The sequence below is a fragment of the Heptranchias perlo genome, chromosome 10 (genome assembly GCF_035084215.1).
Source record: "Heptranchias perlo isolate sHepPer1 chromosome 10, sHepPer1.hap1, whole genome shotgun sequence".
Lineage (NCBI taxonomy): Eukaryota > Metazoa > Chordata > Chondrichthyes > Hexanchiformes > Hexanchidae > Heptranchias > Heptranchias perlo.
This window is the reverse complement of record NC_090334.1, coordinates 54,981,047-55,005,425: the sequence shown is the minus strand read 5'-3', so window position 1 is coordinate 55,005,425 and position 24,379 is coordinate 54,981,047. Positions and strand designations below refer to the sequence as shown.

General features: G+C 40.3%; 1 protein-coding gene across 1 annotated transcript in view; it reads right to left on the bottom strand.

Moving 5' to 3' along the window:
* wdr20a (WD repeat domain 20a) overlaps positions 1-24,379 on the bottom strand; it is a 46,561-nt gene that overhangs the window by 5,496 nt on the left and 16,686 nt on the right. The window contains exons 2-3 of the mRNA XM_067991815.1: positions 11,324-11,506; positions 2,271-3,557 (exon numbers count right to left, since the gene is read on the bottom strand). Of these exons, the coding sequence (XP_067847916.1) occupies positions 2,271-3,557; positions 11,324-11,506 (1,470 nt within the window). The remainder of the gene's footprint in view (positions 1-2,270; positions 3,558-11,323; positions 11,507-24,379) is intronic.

Sequence of the window (24,379 nt, the reverse complement as noted above, 5' to 3'; positions counted from 1 at the left end):
CTAACTTAGAAATTGGATTAAATATTTAAATATGTATACTTCAGATAATGACTTGCATATCTGCATACTTAATGTGTGCTCCATCGATAGAGTTTGTTAAACTCAGTGTCCTTCTTGATCCATGAAACACAATGAGAAATATTAAACTTAGAACAGCAGTACAGGCCGATTATTTTGTTTTAGAACAGATTATTGGTGCTACATTGCACAAAAAATATTTAAGAAACATTTGCAATATTTTCATGAATTCAGTTACAAATGTGGAACTTATCGTAATGTCATACAATTAAACACAATAGGAGTTGGTCGCCTGGACGGTATGTCAAAAACCTTAGTTTACATATAAAATAAAATGGGTCATGACCTCAGGATGACAGTAAGTCAATAATCAATGCAAATCTAAGATCAACAAGAGCAATAGGCAGAATTCTGCTTTTTTGGAAACAAAGATTTTTAACCTGCAAGTCTTAATTAAAAAAAAATTTCTGGTGAAACAATTATTGTTTAAAAACAAAGCTGACAATGTGTATTTAAAAATAAAACAGTTACTGAATTACATAATCCATTAGTGTTTGACACTTGTTCACCCTCCACAAATCCATGGCATCAGAAAATGTTTGCCTGAAATGTGCATCGCGGGGACTTCACAGCTATTGCAGTAATGACTCATTTCTAAAAAAAAGTCTGAACACTCATGCCAAAGATCAAATAAGTTCACTGGGATATCAGTTTTAAATAAATTGGGTTAAGATTTGGATTTAAAATCTTAACACCTGTTCAAATTGTACAAGGCCTTATAATTTGCTCTAAATTTATCCATCGTGCCATTTTGTTTTTTTATTATTCGTTCATGGGATGTGGCAATGCTGGCAAGGCCGGCATTTATTGCCCATCCCTAATTGCCCTTGAGAAGGTGGTGGTGAGTTAAATCATTGACAATTTAAGGTTAAGATCATTAAAAGCGCCAGACCTTAAATCCATCTCTTAACATTTTATTTCATAGATCGTTACTGTATTTACTAATATTTGAGGATCTTTGATTGCTAGCATGCTTCCAAGACAAATAAAATTGAAAAGGTGCAGTGCCATAATTCTATTTTCTTAGTTAAGGGAAAATTGAATCTGAAGTATTTACTTTTTAAAAAGTGAGATTGTGCAGAAAGTATATTCTTATCTCACTTCCGTATTTACAGTAATGCAAAGGTTTCAAAGCAAATAAAATTATGCACTTTAAAAAAAGCAACAAAAAAACTACAGTATTGATGACTATATTGAGTTTGTAATTTTTGATTCAAAAGCTTTCATTTTCAGATGTGATGACACTTATTGTAAACTGAAACTTGTTACCACAGTCAGAAAAAGTGAAACAACAACTTTATATACAGCATACATCCATTTAATATACACTAGCAGTATTCACTGGCGGTTCTTGTCCAAACTGTGAACTAAAGAAATTGACATCTCACTGATTCCACTGTAAAAATTGTGGACTGTTCTGGTACACACCAGATCATGAAAACATGCACAACTTTTTACAGAGATGTACAGTAGTAGTTAATACAGGACATGATAAATATACCCAATGTTTAAGACAAATAAAGATATTATACAGATTACTCCATTTAAAGAAGCACTTAACCTTCATTAGAAAAAAAATTATCTATCCTCTTATAAATGATGCTTTTCATATAGAGATATATATCTCTATATACACATACATATGTATATATACACACAGATATATACATACACACCCATTTTGATACTTTACATTAGTGAAAGGGTGGTGCACTCTCATCTACGAATCCCATTTGTGAGGGGGAAAAAAAAATCAAACTGGATACAATAAATCTGACAGACCACACTAGTGTTAATCATAGTAAAGGTGGCCCAATGTTTTCTGGAGATCATGCTGTTGTAATCCCTCCACAATGTGGACCTGAAATGGCAGGCCTGGTGAAAGAGATTACACCTTCTCATTTTGTAATTTAAAAAAATATTAATTTACCACATCTCATGGTTTATTCGTGTCACATCAGCGATTTTGACTGGCAACATTAAGCACTGCTTTAAGAGCAAGTCACTTCAGAACAATTTTCTCTCAAGAGCAATTAATATCTTTCAATATTTGGACTTAACAGTGGCTGTGAAAAGGAAATCATAATTTTGGTCAAAAAGCAGCTATTTTGAAAATAATTAATTTGCTCCAAAGAGGAATTGACTGAACTTAGATTTTTTTTTGCAACTAAGGTCTAAGAGCTCAGACTTACCACTTTACCAGGCCTTGCCCATGTGCAAATAAATCCCTCTTGACAGGCAGTGACTATACAGTCTTCAAGAAATATTAACACAGTCAGTCTTTCATGTGCTATCTTTTTACAGATAAGAGGCTCTAACAAGGGCACATCATCCATTCTAGGGCAGAGAGAAGTCCCCAGAGTCTTAGCTGAGTCCATTTTAGTTTTGGTAACTAGGTTTAGTTTGTCGCTGCTTTTGCTGGAAATGTGGCCCATGCTGTGATTTCGTTTGTGATCCTTCTCATGGTGTCTTTCCTTGCGGTCGTGTAGTGATAACGTTGCAAATTTACTGACTCCAGAAGCAATTGCACCATCCATGACGCTGCTTTTGTTATTGACATTTGTAACTGCCGAGTGCGGAAGGCTATTTGATCGAGGAAGAGGAGGAGGTAAGGAGTTGCTGGGTGTTGTTGTGATGCTGCTGTTGCCATTGCTTCCAGTGCTGGTTGCAACATTTCCGGCTGGCGGACTGGTGGCATTCATCACATTTGTGTGTGTCCGAGCACGTGAAAGAGGTTGATGAGGGAACAGGATATCTTCCGTCAGATCCCATAAACAGAGCTGTGTGTCTTGCCCAACAGAGCCAAACCTATATGTGACACTTACAGGGCGACTGTCTGTAGAATTCCTTTTCGACAACCTAGATTGTGTACTATTTGCTCGATCTCTGCCGAAGTGTATTTGGTCTTGGAAGTCCTCATCACTCCCACTGAACTCCATAGGATCGCTTTCTTCTACACTAGTGGTATAAGGGTCAAATGCAACAACACTGACCCATGACTTATGTCCATGTCCCCTGGCTATTACACGACAATCTATAAAAGACCACACGGTCACCAGGTCATCCTCTCCACCTGTTACAATATATTTTCCATCCGGACTCCAACACACACACAGCAGTCCTCCAAAGTAACTTTTCATTGTACCGTGCAACTCCACTGAATCAAAGTTAAACACACGAAGAAATCCATCCTGACTTACACAAGCAAGGTATTTCCCATCAGGAGAGAATGCAAATTCATTCAGGGCACCCTCTCCAACTGTCCATTTGAGCAAAGGGTTTCTTGTAGATTTGCTTTTGCAGGTGTGAACTGCATAATTGTCTCCTTGTTTCAATGGCTGATAATGTGGTGCCGTGGTACCACAGGAGTGTTCCACATTATACAAGTACATATTGCCACTGGAATGAGATACTAAGAAGAGGCTTTCTGAGCCAGGCACCCATTTTACACAGGTTACTCGTGACTTGTCTATCAATCTCTGTTGAGGGAAAAAAAGACACCCATTAATACTTTCACTGTAATATCTTCTAAACTGTAGTGAAGCATGGATAAAAGTTAACAAAATTAAAACAAAATACATTCAATGTTCTCTATAAGCAACCTTTGCCAGGTACCATTAAAATATTATTTTAGCCTTCTTTATAATTCTATTGTTTTGATTATCAAAATATATAGCAGAGAGCCATTTACTACTGAATGTCAACGACCTGAATGACCAAATCTAAATAGATATTTATCGCAATCATATTGGTTGGATTAGTCACTTTGATCTTTAATAAATCAAGCCACACACGTAGACACCTACTGGGATATGTTTTGCGAACCAGTGCATCACTGAAGCAACATAGGTGTCATACCTTAAGATCATAGATATCCCCAGGTTTTGTTTGATAAATTTAACAATCCAACTTGGGAATAGTGAGTTAGGTAAAAATATCTTGACTCAATGTGTAACCAATACTCTTTTGGCTCATACATGGTGCCTTCGACATTGTTTTCAGTATCCTACTACTCGTATTAATTATTCTCAAATATATTTTATCGTAGTCTAATCCGTCTGCATCCTACTACAATAGTTGCTTCAATAGAATATTTTTTCTGCTAGAAGCACAGTTCCCGACAGCAGTGGAATCCATTCCTCCATTCCATTAGAGCTATAGCACAATAAATTCATAGGCATTAATAGGATGTGAAGAAAGGAATTTTGCAGAGGGTTTTATGTCCCATATCACATAGTTGGATGAAGCTGAAGATTCATTTAAGGGAATATGGAAATCCCTCCACTTCATACCACTAAATTATGTTTCGGAAGTGAGTGTGTCCCTGAAATTAGGGATCCTAATTCATTATGAGCCTTTGGAGTTAGAAAACGATGGGTGAATGGTGGAGCAGGCCTTGAATACCTCTTTTCGGTAACTGCTGATGGAGTGTGTGCGTGTGCGTTCTTTCTTCCACTGTAGAATCATAGGATATTCTGATTCTTTTCCTTTGACTAGATGACTGATTGACAATGTATTGAGTATCCAGTGAGGCTACAAAAGACATGGGGACTGTGTCAGAGGACTGCAAATGTTACACCCCTGTCCAAAAATGGAGGGATAAACCTGGCAATTACAGGCCAGTCAGCCTAACATCGGTGGAGAGGAAACTTTCAGAGACAATAATCCAGAACAAAATTAATTGGCACTTGAAGCATGGATTTGTTAAAGGGAAATTGTGTTTGACTAATTTGATTGAGTTTTTTGATGAAGAAGTGGAGAGGGTTGATGAGGGTAGTGCGGTTGATGTTGTGTATATGGACTTTCAAAAGGCATTTGATAAAGTACCACATACCAGACATGTAAGCAAAATTAAAGCCCATGGGATTAAAGGGACGGTGGCAGCGTGGATACAATAATTGGCTAAGGGATAGAAAACAGAGTAGTGGTGAACGGTTGTTTTTCAGACTGGAGGGAAGTATACAGTGGTGCTCCCCAGGGGTCAGTATTAGGACCACTGCTCTTTTTGATATATATTAGCGACCTGGACTTGGGTATACAGGGAATAATTTCAAAGTTTGCAGATGACACAAAACTTGGGAATGTAGTAAACGATGTGGAGGATAGTAACAGACTTCATGAGGGCATAGACAAACTGGTGAAATGGGCAGACACATGGCAGATTTAATGCAGAGAAGTGTGAAGTGATACCTTTTGGTAGGAAGAATGAGGAGAGGCATTATAAACTAAATGGTACAATTTTAAAGGAGGTACAGGAACAGAGAGACCCGAGGGTGTATGTACACAAATCTTTGAAGGTGGCAGGACAAGTTGAGAAGGCGATTAAAAAAGCATATGGGATCCTGGGCTATATTAATAGATTGTAAACAATTTTACAACACCAAGTTATAGTCCAACAATTTTATTTGAAAATCACAAGCTTTCGGAGGCTTCCTCCTTCAGGTGAATGTGGAAATGAAATCCTCGAACCTTTCGCATTTATAAATCACAGAACAATACCTGGTGATTACAGATAGTCTTTCCAACTGCCCGTTGCCAAGGCAATCACAGTGTGCAGACAGAGAGGTGTTACCTACAGGGCCACCGAATATACAAACAACCAAAAAAAGAGAGGCAGAAACATAGTTGGCCGTTGTCTACCTCATACGTTGCAGGAAAGGATGCCCCAGAGCATGGTACATTGGCGAGACCATGCAGACACTGCGACAACGGATGAACGGATACCGCGCAACAATCGCCAGACAGGAGGGTTCCCTCCCAGTCGGGGAACACTTCAGCAGTCAAGGACATTCAGCCACCGACCTTCGGGTAAGCGTACTCCAAGGCGGCCTTCGAGACACACGACAACGCAAAATCGTCGAGCAGAAATCAATAGCCAAGTTCCGCACCCATGAGGACAGCCTCAACCGGGATCTTGGGTTCATGTCACGCTACACGTAACCCCACCAGCGAACAAAAGTTATCTGTTTTTAATATAACCGGTCATTTGCTGTCTTTCTCTTCCTTCCGGATGTTTCTGCCTCTCTCTTTTTTTTGGCTGTTTGTATATTCGGTGGCCCTGTAGGTAACACCTCTCTGTCTGCACACTGTGATTGCCTTGGCAACGGGCAGTTGGAAAGACTATCTATAATCATCAGGTATTGTTCTGTGATTTATAAATGCGAAAGGTTCGAGGATTTCATTTCCACATTCACCTGAGGAAGGAGGAAGCCTCCGAAAGCTTGTGAATTTCAAATAAAATTGTTGGACTATAACTTGGTGTTGTAAAATTGTTTACAATGGTCAACCCCAGTCCATCACCGGCATCTCCACATCATATATTAATAGAGGCAGAGTACAAAAGCAAAGAAGTTATGCTACACCTTTATAAAACACTGGTTAGGCCTCAGCTGGAGTATTGTGTTCAATTCTAGGCACCACACATTAGGAAGAACGTCAAGGCCTTAGAGAGGGTTCAGAAGAGATTTACTAGAATGGTACCAGGGATGAGGGACTTCAGTTATGTGGAGGGACTGGAGAAGCTGGGGTTGTTCTCCTTAGAGCAGAAAAGGATAAGAGGAGATTTGATAGAGATGTTCGAAATCATAAACGGTTTTGATAGAGTGAATATCTAAAGGAGAAACTGTTCCCAGTGGCAGAAGGGTCGGTAACCAGAGGACACAGATTTAAGATGATTGACAAAAGAACCAGAGGCGACATGAGGAAACTTTTTTTTAAAAACGCAGAGTTATGAGTATCTAGAATGCACTGCCTATAAGGGTGGTGGAAGCAGATTTAATAACAACTTTCAAAAGGAACTGGATAAATACTTGAAGGGAAAAAAATTAGAGCTATGGGGAAAGAGCAAGGGAGTGGGACTAATTGGATAGCTCTTTCAAAGAGCCAGCACAGACACGATGGGCCGAATGACCACCTTCTGTGCTGTAACATACTATGATACTATAAGCAACATTTTTCCCCTCTGCCATGATTCCTTACTGTTACAGATTTCATCTGTTAACTTCCTTACAGATCCAATGTAATACAGTTGTAGTTTTATAAAATTGTAATGATAAAGAAAATATGTGCAAAGTCCTAATGGTGAAGTGCTTTTTTATTTAAAAAAAGGGGAAAAAATGAGATCCTGAAAGCAAGATTGAACATTTAAAATAGTTCCAGAAGACCACAGTTAAGCAGGTCAAATGCTGACGTTGCTGCTCTGACAAACTGAAAACCATTCAACTAATTATACTAAGACACGTGACGATCCAGCTGGGTGGCATCAGAAATAACATTCCTTCACTTTAACTCTAAGGGGATGGCAATAATCAAATATGGATTTGCAGGACCATTAAAAAAAAAGGTACATTTTATATCCTCAAGTCAAAATCTGTCCAATGGGGAATATACTTTGAAAACCTGGCCTGCTGGATTGGCCAATTTAGACAAGCAGCTCCTAATAAAGGAGGGTACAGCAAAGAACCAAACTGTGAGGTAACCAATAAAGGATAATGCAAGAATTCAATATAGCCTATCCAACATTGAGAAACTAGGTTTTGAACAGAGCTTTGGTAGCAGTATGCCAAAGTATACCATCCATGACAAAACCAGAAAATCTCTGGGAACTTCAAATCCTACAGCTCAAGGTAATCTCAAACCTATTATTGGGGTTAAATTTATCTACTCCCTTAAGAATCTTGATTACCTGAGTAGTATCTCCTCTCAGCCTTCTCTTCCACAGAATAAACAATCCCAGACTCTTCAACCTCTCCTCATAGCTTGGGTGCTTTAAGCTAGGTGTCACTTTGGTTGCCCTTTTCTGCACGGCCTCTAATGTTTGTAGTACGGTGCCCAGAACTGTAGAGTACTCCAGGCGTGCGCATACCAGTACCTTGTTCAGACTCCATCATGTCCTGGGATTTGTGCTCCATCCTGACTATGCATCTTAAAATTCAGCTAGTTATTCTTACTGCTGCCGCACTCTATGCTGTTAGTTTCAGTGAGCTATGCACCAATACCCACAGATCCATCGCCTCTGTTGTGTCCCAAGGCCTAGGGGCATTTAGTTTATATTCTCACTCTTTATTTCCATTCCCTAGTCTCATTGCACTTGTCCACATTAAATGTAATTTGCCAATCACCAGCTCACCTTTAAACCTATCCAGATCTTTATTTTTAAGTTTGCTGTTCCCTGTTGTTTGCATCCACCCCCAAACTTGGTGTCATCTGCAAACTTAGGTAGCTTTGCTTCAAATAATTTGTATATATAACAGTAACCTCTTGCCATAATGATGTAGCTCCATTCACAACAGCCTTTTGCTTTTCTGGTTTAGCCAATTTTCCATCCATTTCATGTCTTCTTACTTTGTGGACTCACTTGTGTGGCACTATTTCAAAAGCTGTGCAATCACATCCACAGAATTTCTATTATCAACAATGTCCATCATTCCCTCAAAGAACTTCATTAAATTTATTAGGCCAAACCTCTTACCATACCATATATTTTGTAAGCGTTTTATTAACCCCTCTTTCAGGATGATGCTTCTTTTTGGTATTACGTTAGTTATTTTCCAATCCTAAGGCACTACTACAGTTTCTAATGACTCCTAAAGACAGTTGCATTGATGTAACCATTTTCGCTGGCCACTTTAAGTACACTTGTTATGAAGTCTATCCAGGCAAATGCCTCATCTTCCTTTAACTTCTACAGCCTTTCAGTGACCACCTTATCTATTTCTATTTATTTTAGTACTTCCTCTGCCCCATCCCTAACTTGGTCACTCAACCTCTGATAAAGGAGACTTTGGGTAGTCTTGCCATGTGAACAAAGAAGAATTTAGTATATTTGCTATCCCTTGATTTTGTAATACATGTGGAATGATTCAATGGTGTCAACCATTTCCTTTCATACTCACTTGCTGCAAAAATGTTTATAGAAATGGTTGACTTTTCTTTTAATATTCCCTGTAGCCTAACCTCAATTTTTATTTTAGCTTTTCTGATCAGTTTCTTAATCTCCTTTAGCTTGATCTTGCTTCACTGTGCTACCCATTAATTTATGAACAATCATTTTCTTTGCCCTTATTCCCTACATTACTTCTGCCGTTGTCCATAACAGTCTTTTTCCTCTGTTAGCCTTCTGGTATGTATCTGTTCTTTCTGTACTCCGTGTATAGTATTTCTGAACAGGATATATTTTTTCTTCAATGCTTCCCCTTCCCCACCCCCCCCCCCCCCCCCCCCAAAACAGTGCTGTCCTCACTTCTTATCCTCTCAAAATCAGTCTTTCTAAAGCTGAATATTTCTATTGCACCTATTCTCTTTTCCATCATAAGCCTAATCTTAAACTCTACTATATGAGATCACTGCTGCCAAGGTGATCTGATTCCTGATGTGTCTACCACCTCCTGACTGTTACTACAAAATCCTATCCTGAACCTGTTCTTGTGGGCTCTTTCTGTTCCATACAGTAATCCTATATTGTGTCTAAGATCATTTTTTCACTTCTATTGCATTAGGATTTTCAATCTAACCCTAAAATTGAAGTCACCCATAACAACTGTATCTGTTCCTGTATATACTTCCCTTATTTGACTACGAAGTTCTTGATCCCCTCTTCTGATCTGAGCACAAACTGCTTGCCTTTCCCTTGTGTCTCCTATCCCTACCAACAGCCAAACCAGATAGGTCCATCTCTGGTATGATCAAGTTCACATAAAAGACTACGCAATGATATTATAGCCTCCCCCCAGCAAAAATCTCCAAGTCTCTCATTTTCTTTATATATCATTCATATATAAAGGTTTGAGGCATCCATTTTCCCCACTTCCTAAACTGATGTGCATATTTAGTTGAATGTTTCCATGTGGTCATATCTTCATACTCCACACACTTTCCTAGTGTATCAGGATCTGCACCTGAAAAATCACCTCCCCCCCCCCCAAAAACCACGATTTACTACAGGGCAACAATCCACTGCTTGAACATCTTACGAAGGGATCAGGAAGACCCCTTTAATGACTCAACTTCCTTACTGAAGGGTATATAACCCTTCGGAGGTATTGGGAATAACAGTCCTCATTTTAGACTGGCAATCAAAGCAATGGTTGTCTTATTGCATCAACAAGAATCAAGATTGGAGACTTTTTAATAATACATCAAATAAGCTGTCATTGGAGGAACATATTGGTGCCAGCCTTAATTTAAGGACGTCCATGTACAGAAATCACTAAAAGCTAGTGCACAGGTACAAAAAGTAATCAAAAAGGCTAATGGAATGGTCGCCTTTACCTCAAGACGGTTGGAATACAAAAGTGAGGAAGTGATACTTCAGTTGTACAAAGGTTTGGTCAGACCCCATCTGGTGTACTGTGTTCAGTTTTAGGGACCGAACTTCAGGAAAGGTATGTTGGCCTTGGAAGAGGTACAGTGCTGATTCGGCAGAATTATACCATATTATAATTGGACATGTCAGTAAACACTTTGCAGCAAGAGATAAATTTAAGAAAAGCTCACAAAAATCATCCAACTAAGTTCTTGAGGAAATACTGGGGAGCAGAAGGGTTTTTACATTTTAAGTATCTGTAACTGAGATGCTGTTGATATATGAGGAAGAGAATTGAGGCACAGTATATGATAGGGAGATGATATTGACCTCTCAAGCCTACTGCAAATATACTGTTAAAAGTATGGGGTCTTGTGACTTCTGTCTTTGAATGGCAGTCTAATTTAATGTGGATAAATAAACTATTACCAATCTGTTTGATAGGAAATCAAATGTTTTCAACAAACATAATAGGACTTAACAACAGTCTCGTAACGACTGCATAATTTCAGTAACCGATAATTACTCGCAACTTTTTCTCCTTTGCTAATGAATGCCCATCATTCTGTAAGTTTCTTAATATTTGATATTACTCTACATTAAATTTCAGCTGCTATTCTTTAGCTTTTGAATGCTATCTCAAGGAAGCCAGGTTAAAATTGGTAAAGCAAATTTATTATCGCAGATACCTTTATGCAAGATGGACTGGGACAGTCATATTATCATCACAATGTCAGAACATTTTTAAAAGTGATTTGGACTTTGTGGTTTTACCTTTTGAGAACCAAATTTACTCCTGCAGGATGAGGTTATTTCTGAATGAGGGAGAATAATCAGTTTATGACTGCCAATTATAAACATGGATAATAAAGAGTGAAAATGTAGGGTGACTGACCACTGTCGCACAATGACAAGTTTCAGTCCTCATCATGTGATACTTACTTCCTCATTAAATAACTTGCTAGTTTCTTTCTTTACAGGGTCTATAAGTTGAACCTGGCCTGCAGAGAAGCCCACAAGAAGGGAGACACTTTCTGCTGTAGCGGTCAGATGATTGAAGTCATGGCAGGTGGGTTGTGTTCCCTTGTATATCCGCTTGTCTATAGGTTTACTTAAATCTGCAGCCTAAGAAAGAAAAAAGGAACATTTATCATATTTTTATTTTTGTCGACTCAGGTGTAAACAGATTTAAATTTTTATGAACCTTCCTAATTTCCAACTGGTTTCAAAGACATTTTGCCTGCTTCCAATTACACCTGCAGAATATTTTTACAAACTACTTCAGCTACAGTTATGCAACAGATAACATTAAAATGCCCTAACTCATACATGTTCCTAAGTAACAATTTTGTAATCAAAAGCTGAAATGCAATAACTAGTAACAATCACAAAGGGTGGGAGGAGGAAGAGAGTTAAGAGTGCTATTGTTTCACAATTATCCTCTATAGGAATTTCTACAAGTGATTTAATCTAGCACACCTATATTAAAATAGTTTCTCTGGGAAACATGTGGATAGTTTAAGTTTTATGTGCCTTTACTATTTTTTCCTTCCCTTAAAAACACAAAAATAATTTGGAAGCAAACCAAATTGCCTTAACAATATAAAAGTGGCTTGCATCTTCAATACTAGCTGCTTCACAGCACAAGGACGAACGGAAATTTGATCTGTTTCACTGGATGAAGAGTTTATTGAAGTTAGCCTAATAGGAAACATTTACCATTTACTGTAGCATAGTACCTCGAATACTGAAGTTTAACTCATGTATCATGCCCTATGGAAAGGCCCAGAAATATCCCACATAATTTTTTTAAAAATTGAAATTATGCAAGAAATTTAATCAAGTTCTGCCAAACATAATATTGCCTGACGTTGTTCAAGACCGAGACTCATACTGAAAGACATTTTTATAGAACAAAGTTACACAAAAATTTAAGTTGATATATTAAAATAAACTTAGGTTTGAATTTTACTTTACTGTATTTTCCTTCTTTCCCCTTTTCATTATTTTCAGTTTTCACTTCAAATTGTGAGCCTTTAACAAGTCATGTGCAGCCAGCCTGTAGATTCTCTTCCAGTTAAACAGATATTACTGAATTTGCCATTGCTGGAAAGCTTATACTGCTGCCTTAAAGACAGAAGAAATGCTATCGGAAAACTACTGCACAAAGTGAAGAGCAGATTTATAGAAGTGGTTATGCAAGTCTTCTAAAATTGTTTATAATAGCACTGCTGTAAAACAGCTACAAAAATATCAGACCTTTGAAGTTAAGGTGCGGATGAGTTGAATGCCTATTTATTTTCCCTAAATAAGTAATCTAGTAGGATTATGGTTAGCAAATTGAAGTAAGTCTCCGTTAGGACAATTTAATGACCATAATAATACAATTGTAAACAATTTTACAACACCAAGTTATAGTCCAGCAATTTTATTTTAAATTCACAAGCTTTCGGAGATTTTCTCCTTCCTCAGGCAAATGTTTCAAGATCTCCTTGAAGCCTACGCATTTATACATATTGAACAATAATAAATGGTGTTTACAGACTGCCTCTGCAACTGCCCGTTGCCAAGGCAATCACCGTGTTCAGACAGAGAGGTGTTAACTGCAGAACCTCCGAATACACATTCAATAAAAAAACAAACAGGGAAAAAAAACAGAGAAAAAAAAACACAGAGAGAGGCAGAAACATCCGGAAGGCAGAGAGAGCCAGCAAATGACCCATTATATTAAAAACAGATAACATTTGTTCGCTGGTGGGGTAACGTGTAGCGTGACATGAACCCAAGATCCCGGTTGAGGCCGTCCTCATGGGTGCGGAACTTGGCTATCAATTTCTGCTCGACGATTTTGCGTTGTCGTGTGTCTCGAAGGCCGCCTTGGAGTACGCTTACCCGAAGGTCGGTGGATGAATGTCCATGACTGCTGAAGTGTTCCCCGACTGGGAGGGAACCCTCCTGTTTGGCGATTGTTGCGCGGTGTCCGTTCATCCGTTGTCGCAGCGTCTGCATGGTCTCGCCAATGTACCATGCTCTGGGGCATCCTTTCCTGCAACGTATGAGGTAGACAACGTTGGCTGAGTCACAGGAGTATGAACCATGCACCTGGTGGGTGGTGTCATCTCGTGTGATGGTGGTATCTGTGTCGATGATCTGGCATGTCTTGCAGAGGTTACCGTGGCAGGGTTGTGTGGCGTCGTGGACGCTGTTCTCTTGAAAGCTAGGTAGTTTGCTGCGAACGATGGTCTGTTTGAGGTTGGGTGGCTGTTTAAAGGCGAGTAGTGGAGGTGTGGGGATGGCCATAGCGAGGTGTTTGTCCTCATTGATGACATGTTGAAGGCTGCGGAGAACATGGCGTAGTTTCTCCGCTCCGGGGAAGTACTGGACGACAAAGGGTACTCTGTTGGTTGCGTCCCGTGTTAGTCTCCTGAGGAGGTCTATGCGATTTTTTGCTGTGGCCCGTCGGAACTGTCGATCGATGAGTCGAGCGTCATATCCCGTTCTTACTAGGGCGTCTTTCAGCGTCTGTAGGTGTCCATCGCGTTCCTCCTCGTCTGAGCAGACCCTGTGTATTCGCAGGGCCTGTCCATAGGGGATGGCCTCTTTGACGTGGTTAGGGTGGAAGCTGGAAAAGTGGAGCATCGTGAGGTTGTCCGTGGGCTTGCGGTAGAGTGAGGTGCTGAGGTGCCCGTCTTTGATGGAGATTCGTGTGTCCAAGAAAGAAACTGATTCTGAGGAGTAGTCCATGGTGAGCTTGATGGTGGGATGGAACTTGTTGATGTTATCGTGTAGTCTCTTTAGTGATTCCTTGCCGTGGGTCCATAGAAAGAAAATGTCGTCGATGTATCTGGTGTATAGTGTTGGTTGGAGGTCTTGTGCAGTGAAGAAGTCCTGCTCGAACTTGTGCATGAAAATGTTGGCGTATTGGGGTGCGAATTTGGTCCCCATGGCTGTTCCGTGTGTTTGGGTAAAGAACTGGTTATCGAAGGTGAAGACATTGTGATCCAGGATGAAGCGGATGAGTTGTAGGATGGCTTCCGGAGATTGGCTGTTGTTGGTGTTGAGTATTGATGCTGTCGCAGCGATGCCGTCATCGTGGGGGATACTGGTGTATAGTGCCGAGACGTCCATCGTGGTGAGAAGTGTTCCTGGTTCAACTGGTCCGTGGGTACTGAGTTTTTGTAGGAAGTCTGTAGTGTCACGACAGAAGCTGGGGGTTCCCTGTACGATGGGTTTCAGGATGCCCTCGATGTATCCAGAGAGGTTCTCACACAGGGTTCCGTTGCCTGATACGATGGGACGTCCGGGTGTGTTGGCTTTGTGTATCTTTGGGAGGCAGTAGAAGTCTCCCACGCGGGGATTACGTGGGATCTTCACCTTCGATAACCAGTTCTTTACCCAAACACACGGAACAGCCATGGGGACCAAATTCGCACCCCAATACGCCAACATTTTCATGCACAAGTTCGAGCAGGACTTCTTCACTGCACAAGACCTCCAACCAACACTATACACCAGATACATCGACGACATTTTCTTTCTATGGACCCACGGCAAGGAATCACTAAAGAGACTACACGATAACATCAACAAGTTCCATCCCACCATCAAGCTCACCATGGACTACTCCTCAGAATCAGTTTCTTTCTTGGACACACGAATCTCCATCAAAGACGGGCACCTCAGCACCTCACTCTACCGCAAGCCCACGGACAACCTCACGATGCTCCACTTTTCCAGCTTCCACCCTAACCACGTCAAAGAGGCCATCCCCTATGGACAGGCCCTGCGAATACACAGGGTCTGCTCAGACGAGGAGGAACGCGATGGACACCTACAGACGCTGAAAGACGCCCTAGTAAGAACGGGATATGACGCTCGACTCATCGATCGACAGTTCCGACGGGCCACAGCAAAAAATCGCATAGACCTCCTCAGGAGACTAACACGGGACGCAACCAACAGAGTACCCTTTGTCGTCCAGTACTTCCCCGGAGCGGAGAAACTACGCCATGTTCTCCGCAGCCTTCAACATGTCATCAATGAGGACAAACACCTCGCTATGGCCATCCCCACACCTCCACTACTCGCCTTTAAACAGCCACCCAACCTCAAACAGACCATCGTTCGCAGCAAACTACCTAGCTTTCAAGAGAACAGCGTCCACGACGCCACACAACCCTGCCACGGTAACCTCTGCAAGACATGCCAGATCATCGACACAGATACCACCATCACACGAGATGACACCACCCACCAGGTGCATGGTTCATACTCCTGTGACTCAGCCAACGTTGTCTACCTCATACGTTGCAGGAAAGGATGCCCCAGAGCATGGTACATTGGCGAGACCATGCAGACGCTGCGACAACGGATGAACGGACACCGCGCAACAATCGCCAAACAGGAGGGTTCCCTCCCAGTCGGGGAACACTTCAGCAGTCATGGACATTCATCCACCGACCTTCGGGTAAGCGTACTCCAAGGCGGCCTTCGAGACACACGACAACGCAAAATCGTCGAGCAGAAATTGATAGCCAAGTTCCGCACCCATGAGGACGGCCTCAACCGGGATCTTGGGTTCATGTCACGCTACACGTTACCCCACCAGCGAACAAATGTTATCTGTTTTTAATATAATGGGTCATTTGCTGGCTCTCTCTGCCTTCCCGATGTTTCTGCCTCTCTCTGTGTTTTTTTTTCTCTGTTTTTTTTCCCTGTTTGTTTTTTTATTGAATGTGTATTCGGAGGTTCTGCAGTTAACACCTCTCTGTCTGAACACGGTGATTGCCTTGGCAACGGGCAGTTGCAGAGGCAGTCTGTAAACACCATTTATTATTGTTCAATATGTATAAATGCGTAGGCTTCAAGGAGATCTTGAAACATTTGCCTGAGGAAGGAGAAAATCTCCGAAAGCTTGTGAATTTAAAATAAAATTGCTGGACTATAACTTGGTGTTGTAAAATTGTTTACAATTGTCAACCCCAGTCCATCACCGGCATCTCCACATCATAATAATACAACACATGGCTACCACAAATTAATTGATCCCTATCTTATAAAAGATAAATACTTGGATATTCAATGCATGATATCAATGTAAAGATACTGAAGTAATTACTGAAAGTACTTACAAATTAATGTACCTTGTACATTCTCTGGAAAAAAAAAATCAATTTTAATCATTAACTGACTTTTTTTTAAAACAGCTCTAGAGCTCAGGCACTAAACTCCAAGAGAATTCAGGTCCAAATCACCTTGGCCACCATCAGGTAAGTTTTGTTGATTCTCAGTGATGAATGCTAGGTATGTTGGCTGCATGAAGTACATCACTCCACTTTCATGTCGAAAGAGGTATAACCAGTTCCACCGCACTGCAGAATATCTCCTGCTCAAATACTGCACCAGCAGTTACAGTAACAGTGGAACAGTCTGGGATCCTCATTGTCTCATCATCCTGATGGGCAGAAGAGATTCAAGGGAAGGGATTTCCATTTTACCTGGGCTTACCAAGTATCTCACATGCTATTTAAACCAAAGGGCAAACTAAAAGACAGTTCAACGGAAGGCAAAACCTACCCGCTTCTGTAGAGCGGCAGCTAGGTTTAATATTTTTCCCTTGCATATATGACATCAGACAATGTCAATGGCACAAGAAAAGTGCGGTCCCTCCCAGCTCAGATAGAAGCTTTGTGGGATTTTGTACTGGAGCCCATTAGTACTCTCTCTCCCCCAAAGAGGGGGAGTGTATGCGCATGTGTATATATTCAAATTCATGCATTCTTGGGCCTACCACAGTAAACCTCTGCTTTGCAGTAGCAAGGAAGTTCCTTAGCTTGTTGATTTCGGGAAGATATTAGGAAATATTACTTTACACAGATCAACAGATGGGGCTGCTTAGCAGAAAAGGATGAATGAGTCCAGGATACTGGACTCATTTAAAAAGCCAGAAGCTGCAATGGGAAAGTGGTGGCTTTGGTATTCTGGCAGATGGATATGAAATGGTCGAAAAGACCTTTTCCATTGAAATCTACCTTGTCACGTTATTGATCTAAGCTGAAGCAAGCGAAAGCAATGGCTAGAAAGCTGGTAGAACAATGGGAAACCATAAGAAAATGTATTAACATTCATCAACTGCTGTTTCTTACACTCAACTCTTTGGCAGGCTTTAGAAAACCTCATTTTTAGCAAGCATGCGTGGATTGCTTTATATTATGTGCATCATGCAAAAGATATAAACCACTGCAAAAAAGAGTGTGTGTGTGTGCGTGTGCGCGCGTGCGTGCGTGTTCCCAGTGGCTGCACCTATAGCATCATCTACATCTTTACATGGTACACTACTTGCATGCCATTCAGAAACCAAAAATAAACAGCTGCTTTCATGGCAAATGAGCACAAAACCAGCAAGGAATACTGCTTCCTTAACTGTGGCTGCCCAGATTGGGAACAGTTTAGCATGGTCATACTGTAAATCAGGGAACAGATCAGTCGAAATCAGAACCGCTAGGGCACATAATATACAGTATAACCAGGGTCAAATTTCAGAATGGCTACAACTTCTGTTACATTTTTACTAACTAGGTGGATGTACAGAGAAAATATAAAACAGCATTTCAAATTTAAACTATTAGAATAACTAATTTGCAAATTTCATGAAGACATTCCATCCAAAGCATTTTAAATTAAACATGTCTTTGAAGATTACATTGTTCAAACTCTAATGTTCCTTCACATTTACTTGATGATGCTATGCTGTATAAGCAGAGTAAAATAACATACACAATAAAAAGGTAGTAAAATTGCAGTGTGTGGCAGATTCCAGAATTAGCTTTTTGTTTTTAAAATGATCATTTAGACATATGGAGCACTTAGCCATTCAACTACATAAAATTCCTACATTAACTGGACCTAGAGCAGTGCACTTGGAGGAAAAGTAAGATCAGCTACTATGGGAGACAGAAGAGATCCAATTGCAGTAGTCCACATAGGGTTGTTATAAATTTTTGGGTTTTACACCAGATATTCTTTCAGGTTCAGCGTCACCAGTCACTTGCGTTCGGAGATCTCTTGTTCCCTGCGATCTGGAGTGCACCTTTTACTGTTCGATATCTAGTTAAACAATAGTGTTAGAAATTTCGGGTCTGCCATAGATATTCTCATGGTTTAAGTGGCACTGGTCACTCCCATAAGAACCCACATCTTATATTCCAAAAGTAACTTGCGCTGCCCAATATCTACTTATACGATAGCATAACTCGGGGTGGGGGTATGTATCAATGTGTCCCCTTCTTGTCATGTGCCATTGTGCACTTCTCCATTCTAGTAGGTGGGCTGATTAGCACTTTAGTGAGGCAAAGTAATCTGCTTTATTTTAGTCAGAAAGTGAATGTACAGTTGTAATAAATCTCTCATACTCCAACTTAACATCAGGCCCACCTTCTAAAGAAAAACTATGAACCACATCCTCCTGTCTTGGTTACGGGTCAGTCTTAGCGTTGAATCAGACTAAGGTGTGCGCAGGCTTAGTCAGCTTTATTCTTAAGGTAACTTACCTGGGCCTTACTTGCCTCTCTCTCTCAGCAGACCTCACCAACTGCCTTTCAGCATGCAGGTCTTGTTCCCTGCCCTTCAAGAAATTAAAAACTTGATTCCGGCACAGACCGAATGGCCTCCTTCTGTGCCATAAATGTCTATGATTCCGAATCCTTCCTCCCGTCCCCTGGTTGACCAGAATAGCTGCCAATCAGGCTTGCTACTGCGGACGCCGCCCTTTGAAACTAGCTTCATGTAAAGCTTAACTGGAAGGGACACGCCAACACACTAGGGTATGAATGTTTGCTGGGAGCATGAGACAAGATCCTTTCTCCCCTATTGTTCCCAATCATGGGTTACAATTGCTGCTCATTATCATACCAAACCTCTTTGTCCCAGCAGCTCCAACATGTGATTTGTAAGGTGCGGTTTGAACTTTTTGTAAACACGCTTTAATTGAAAAGCAAAACTTTAACATAAATCATATCCAGATCCTTTCTGTGGAAAATGATTGAAACTCCCGAATCTCAACAGATTGCATGACCCAGGAATTGTACCCCTGCTGGGTATTCTGGTTACTGTAATATTGCACCTGCTGCCACGCATGTTCTCCTGTCTAAGGAAAACAGACTGAAAAGCACTTTACAAGTCCCCCTCAGAAGGAGGGCACCACTAATACATGGCTAGCACACATGGTCTGTCCACACTAAGATGTACAAAATAAAACTAAATCACAATCTAGGGTGTTTCTTTAATAATACAACATCCTGTGGTGCCACTGGTCACCACGTGATCCTCTCCAGGGCCACTCGGGCACGCACAAGACCGCGAATGAAAAGCAAAGAGCTGGAGGGACACACCCTGCAAATCCCACGCATCTTGCACCGAAGATCAAGTCTGCACTAATACAGGGCACTGCTGATGTTTAACAGGTTCTAGAGGGGTAACCTCGCCTGGAAACCAGATTCTTCCCACTTAGTTCCAGACAATCCCATGAACCCATTCTCTTAACGAGTTGGGTGGTTCTTGTTGGATAGGCAGCAGGATAATTGCCAGTGCTCTGTGCCGATAAACTGTACTGCTTTAGCTGTTAAGTTGCAGCAGTTCCCCTTTGCACACTTGACTCTTGCCAACTTGTATCCAAGTCCTCTGGACCTAGGTAATTGATTGTGTCCTTACAAGAGGAGTGTGCGTGGTCCACATTGGACAAACAGAAACTCTGCCTGTGTGGATTTCTCAGTAGCTTGGTTTGGTGATTGCACTCCATGCACTAGACTGCCCAGACAAGCAAGTCGATCAAGTAGAGGTACACAAGCAAACCACTGAGACATAACTATTAGACTTGCTATAAGATTTCCTAGGATGGATTCAAATATATTCACTGATCCCTTAATGAAAAATGTAATAATACACATACAAAAGGAGCATACTGCCTGCATATCCAAGAAAATTGTGAAAAATTATGGAATAAAAAGGTTGGTATCACTGTTTTTTTTCAAGTTGTTAATTAAATGTAATAGCCAGTCAAACTCCATCTCCTTCTCAGACCACATTCTGAAAGTGTGCTGCTTCTCATTCTCAATATGGTATACTTGATGAGGTGAATATGTCCAAGCTATGCCAATAAATATCTACATGCATTTATATAGCCTACAGCTTTTCCATAAATAAATGATTAATAATTCAACAAATAAAGAGTCACTTTTAAATATAAATTACCATGCATTTGATATTAAAGCCAAGATTTTGCATGCCAGCTTAAAATAGTCAATATTTACTATAATCTTTCCATTCTTCTAAGAGACTGGGAACTGGTCTGAGCCAGAACATTCTGAACCTGCTGCAGTGCACATAAGCAGTATCTGCACAATGTTATAAAATGCAAACTGGTAGCTGCAGATCAACTGCCAGTCACCTCATTTCTAAGGTCACGGATATTTAAACCACAGCAAAACATTAATGCAGACTCTGTTTTATTGATGTAAAATATCTTAAAACTTGGACACATGTAAAACTTACATACATACACACAGGATGAGTTTCCATTGGGAGTTCATACATAATAAAGGCATATCGTTGTTATTCTTTTCATGATCAGAAACTTGCAGCTAATGCAATTTAATAATGTCCTACTAGCAGTAAAATCACTAACAATTCAATAAGTTTGCTATTGTGAAGATTTAAATTGCTGTAATCAGTCCTAACTTTTTGCTAGCAATAGTGTGGATATATTTCTATCCATCTGCAGCTTATCCTACGGACAAAATGTGTGCATAGCAGTGAGCCTGTCACTATAGCTGACCTTAAAGCAGATGTAGACAGAATTGGCTGGGATAAGAGTGCAATACTACAATCATTTAAAATTCAAACACAGTAATTTAAAAGATTAGATCTAAAATGATGGCAAAATTTAATAGTTATGTACAAATTGAGTTTACATCCACTGTGCTAGAAAAATAACAGCAGAGTTTGATTATGTAAAAATCTCGAGGTTCATATGATATCTGACCCCTTTTCAACTGTGATGCAGCTTTGTAACACTTCAAGGTAATTATTCAATAATTAAACTACTTCTAAAAATGTGAAATAAAGCAGGGAAATAAAACTGAAAAATATCTAGAAACCAAAAATAATAGCATGGATTTCAAAAGGGAAGGTCAAGCTTGACCAACTTTATTGCATTCTTTGAAGTAACAAAGAGTAGATAAGGGCAATGCATTATATGTAATATACTTAGATTTTCAAAAGGCCTCCGATAAGGTCCCGCATAGTAGACTCATAACTAAGGTCAGTGAATGCGGAGTCAGGGTCAAGTAGCAGAATGGATAGCAAGCTGGCTACAAAACAGAAAGAGAGTAGGGGTTAAAGGTAGTTACTCAGACTGGTAGAAGGTGGGAAGTGGTGTTCTACAGGGATCAGTCCTGGGATCACTGTTGTTTACCAGTTACATGAACGATTTGGACTCGGGAACTGGAAGTACAATTTCAAAATTTGCAGATAACACCAAACTGGGGGGTATAGTTAACACTGAAGACGACTGCAACGAAATACAAGTCTTGGCGTGGGAAGAATCTAAAGTTTGCTTCACACCAGTTGCAGCTATATTGATGCATACTATATAACATAAACTAACCAAAGTCTTACTTGACCCTAACCTTTAAAGAATGTAATGAGAAAAGATTTCGAAGACTGGCAGAGTCCAATATCTCTCTTCCCCCACCTGCACTTCCCAAAGCCCCAATTTGCTAGCTCCAACTCCAAAAGCTCAGGGGGTTGACGCTTCTAAACCCCAACGGTGGAAATGCTAAATGTCTTGAAGCAACCAGGTATGCAGCAGCATTGTTTGCGTATATATTTGCAACAAGTAGTGATCACATTTTTGTTTGCTCATATACCACATTGGAGAGTGTAATAAATATTTAGAGCTACTAACTGCAGAAGTTTGAGAGGTGTAATGAGTTAGCACACAGTCCTTTTACTTCTGCAACCTGGGCTCAAAGACAGACTGATGGGATGCAGTTTCCTCTCCTATCAGAGCAGAAAGGGAGTATATTTCTGAGGTTAGTATAAGGCACAGTAAAATGAATTTTACTCTATATTCAGCTCATATTAAGTGAGGTACATGGTACTAGGCAAAGCATTCATGAACCAAAAGTGACTCCATTTCCCAGCATTAACCTCTCATTTCTTAATAAATAACTTTCCTGTTAAAATCTACCACGTATAGCTCTCTCATAGCATGCAAATATAGAAAAATGAATACCCAAAAGCAATTACAAAGGGAGTAGCCTAATCAAGAGAATTAGATGGCATCATAAACCAGGACAAAGTTCAAGGTGCCGTCAACAATCATCTGAACAATGGCAAAACTCAACAGGAGGTGCAAATGAATAAAGTTGGCATCAGACACATACTTTAAAAAGAAGCTACAGAGATAAGTGACTTCACACAATATATTATTCTGCAAACCATTGGGAGCCAAATGCACTAATGATCCACTATGGATTTAAACCTATACCGTGACTGTGGTATTTGAATTATAGGTAGGAAGAGGTCAAATTAATCGAAGATTTCAATGACATCATGAGGATATAATATCAAGTATAGCATATTACTGCCACAAGCATTTTTTTTTGTTATGCACCTGCATAAGATAAGCTATTTGTGGAAGATACCCAAGTAAAACAAAAATTTCTTCCGATTACCTTAGTACTCTACATCTAGCCTGAAATCAGACATTTGTGTCAGAATCTATAGAATCTACTAGCTATTCCAGCACTACTTCTCAGAAAAAAAAATCTATATTTATATTTAATCATATTGGAGCTATCAATGAAATATACAGTTAAAACACATTGCCTGATGCATAATTCTGTAGAATATTTAAACAAGATCAATTTAAATGCAACAAGCTGGATTTTCCCTTAGGGAGAATTGTTATTGTAAGGCATGACCTTTTCTTGATGAGGTGGCAGGAAAGAGAGTTGGAAATAGGGTAGCAAAGAAAACCGCAAATGCTGGAAATCCGAAAAAAACACAGAAAATGACAAACACTGAGCAGGTGAGTCAGCATCTGTGGAGTGAATGCATAAGTTAACGTTTCAGGTGTAGACCCTTCATCACCTCATGCCTACAATAAGCCACAAGGTAGAGTAACTTCAAAAAGAAAATATAAGCTTTTCATGAAACAAAGACTGCAATGAGCCAAACTGCACCAAAATATCTTCTTGTTTCATTATACCAGTAATCAAAATTAAAGCCAAGACTAATCTGAAATGGTTAAAGGTGTATTTATTTTTACAAATTCCTGATTGCTACTTATTGGCAATAAAATGTTGCCAAATGGTTAAAAGGCATATAAGTGTTTTAAAGGACATAGTAAGGATGTTGGCTATTATTTGGGCTATGGGCCCTGACAACATCCCGGCTGTAGTGCTAAAGACTTGTGCTCCAGAACTAGCTGCGCCTCTAGCCAAACTGTTCCAGTACAGCTACAACACTGGCATCTACCGGACAATGTGGAAAATTGCCCAGGTATGTCCTGTCCACAAAAAGCAGGACAAATCCAATCCGGCCAATTACCGCCCCATCAGTCTACTCTCAATCATCAGCAAAGTGATGGAAGGTGTCGTCGACAGTGCTATCAAGTGGCACTTACTCACCAATAACCTACTCACCGATGCTCAGTTTAGGTTCCGCCAGGACCACTCGGCTCCAGACCTCATTACGGCCTTGGTCCAAACGTGGACAAAAGAGCTGAATTCCAGAAGTGAGGCGCGAGTGATTGCCCTTGACATCAAGGCAGCATTTGACATAGCATGGCATCAAGGAGCCCTAGTAAAATTGAAGTCAATGGGAATCAGGGGGAAAACTCTCCAGTGGCTGGAGTCATACCTAGCACAAAGGAAGATGGTCGTGGTTGTTGGAGGTCAATCACCTCATCTTGTTGCAGGAACTCCTCAGGGCAGT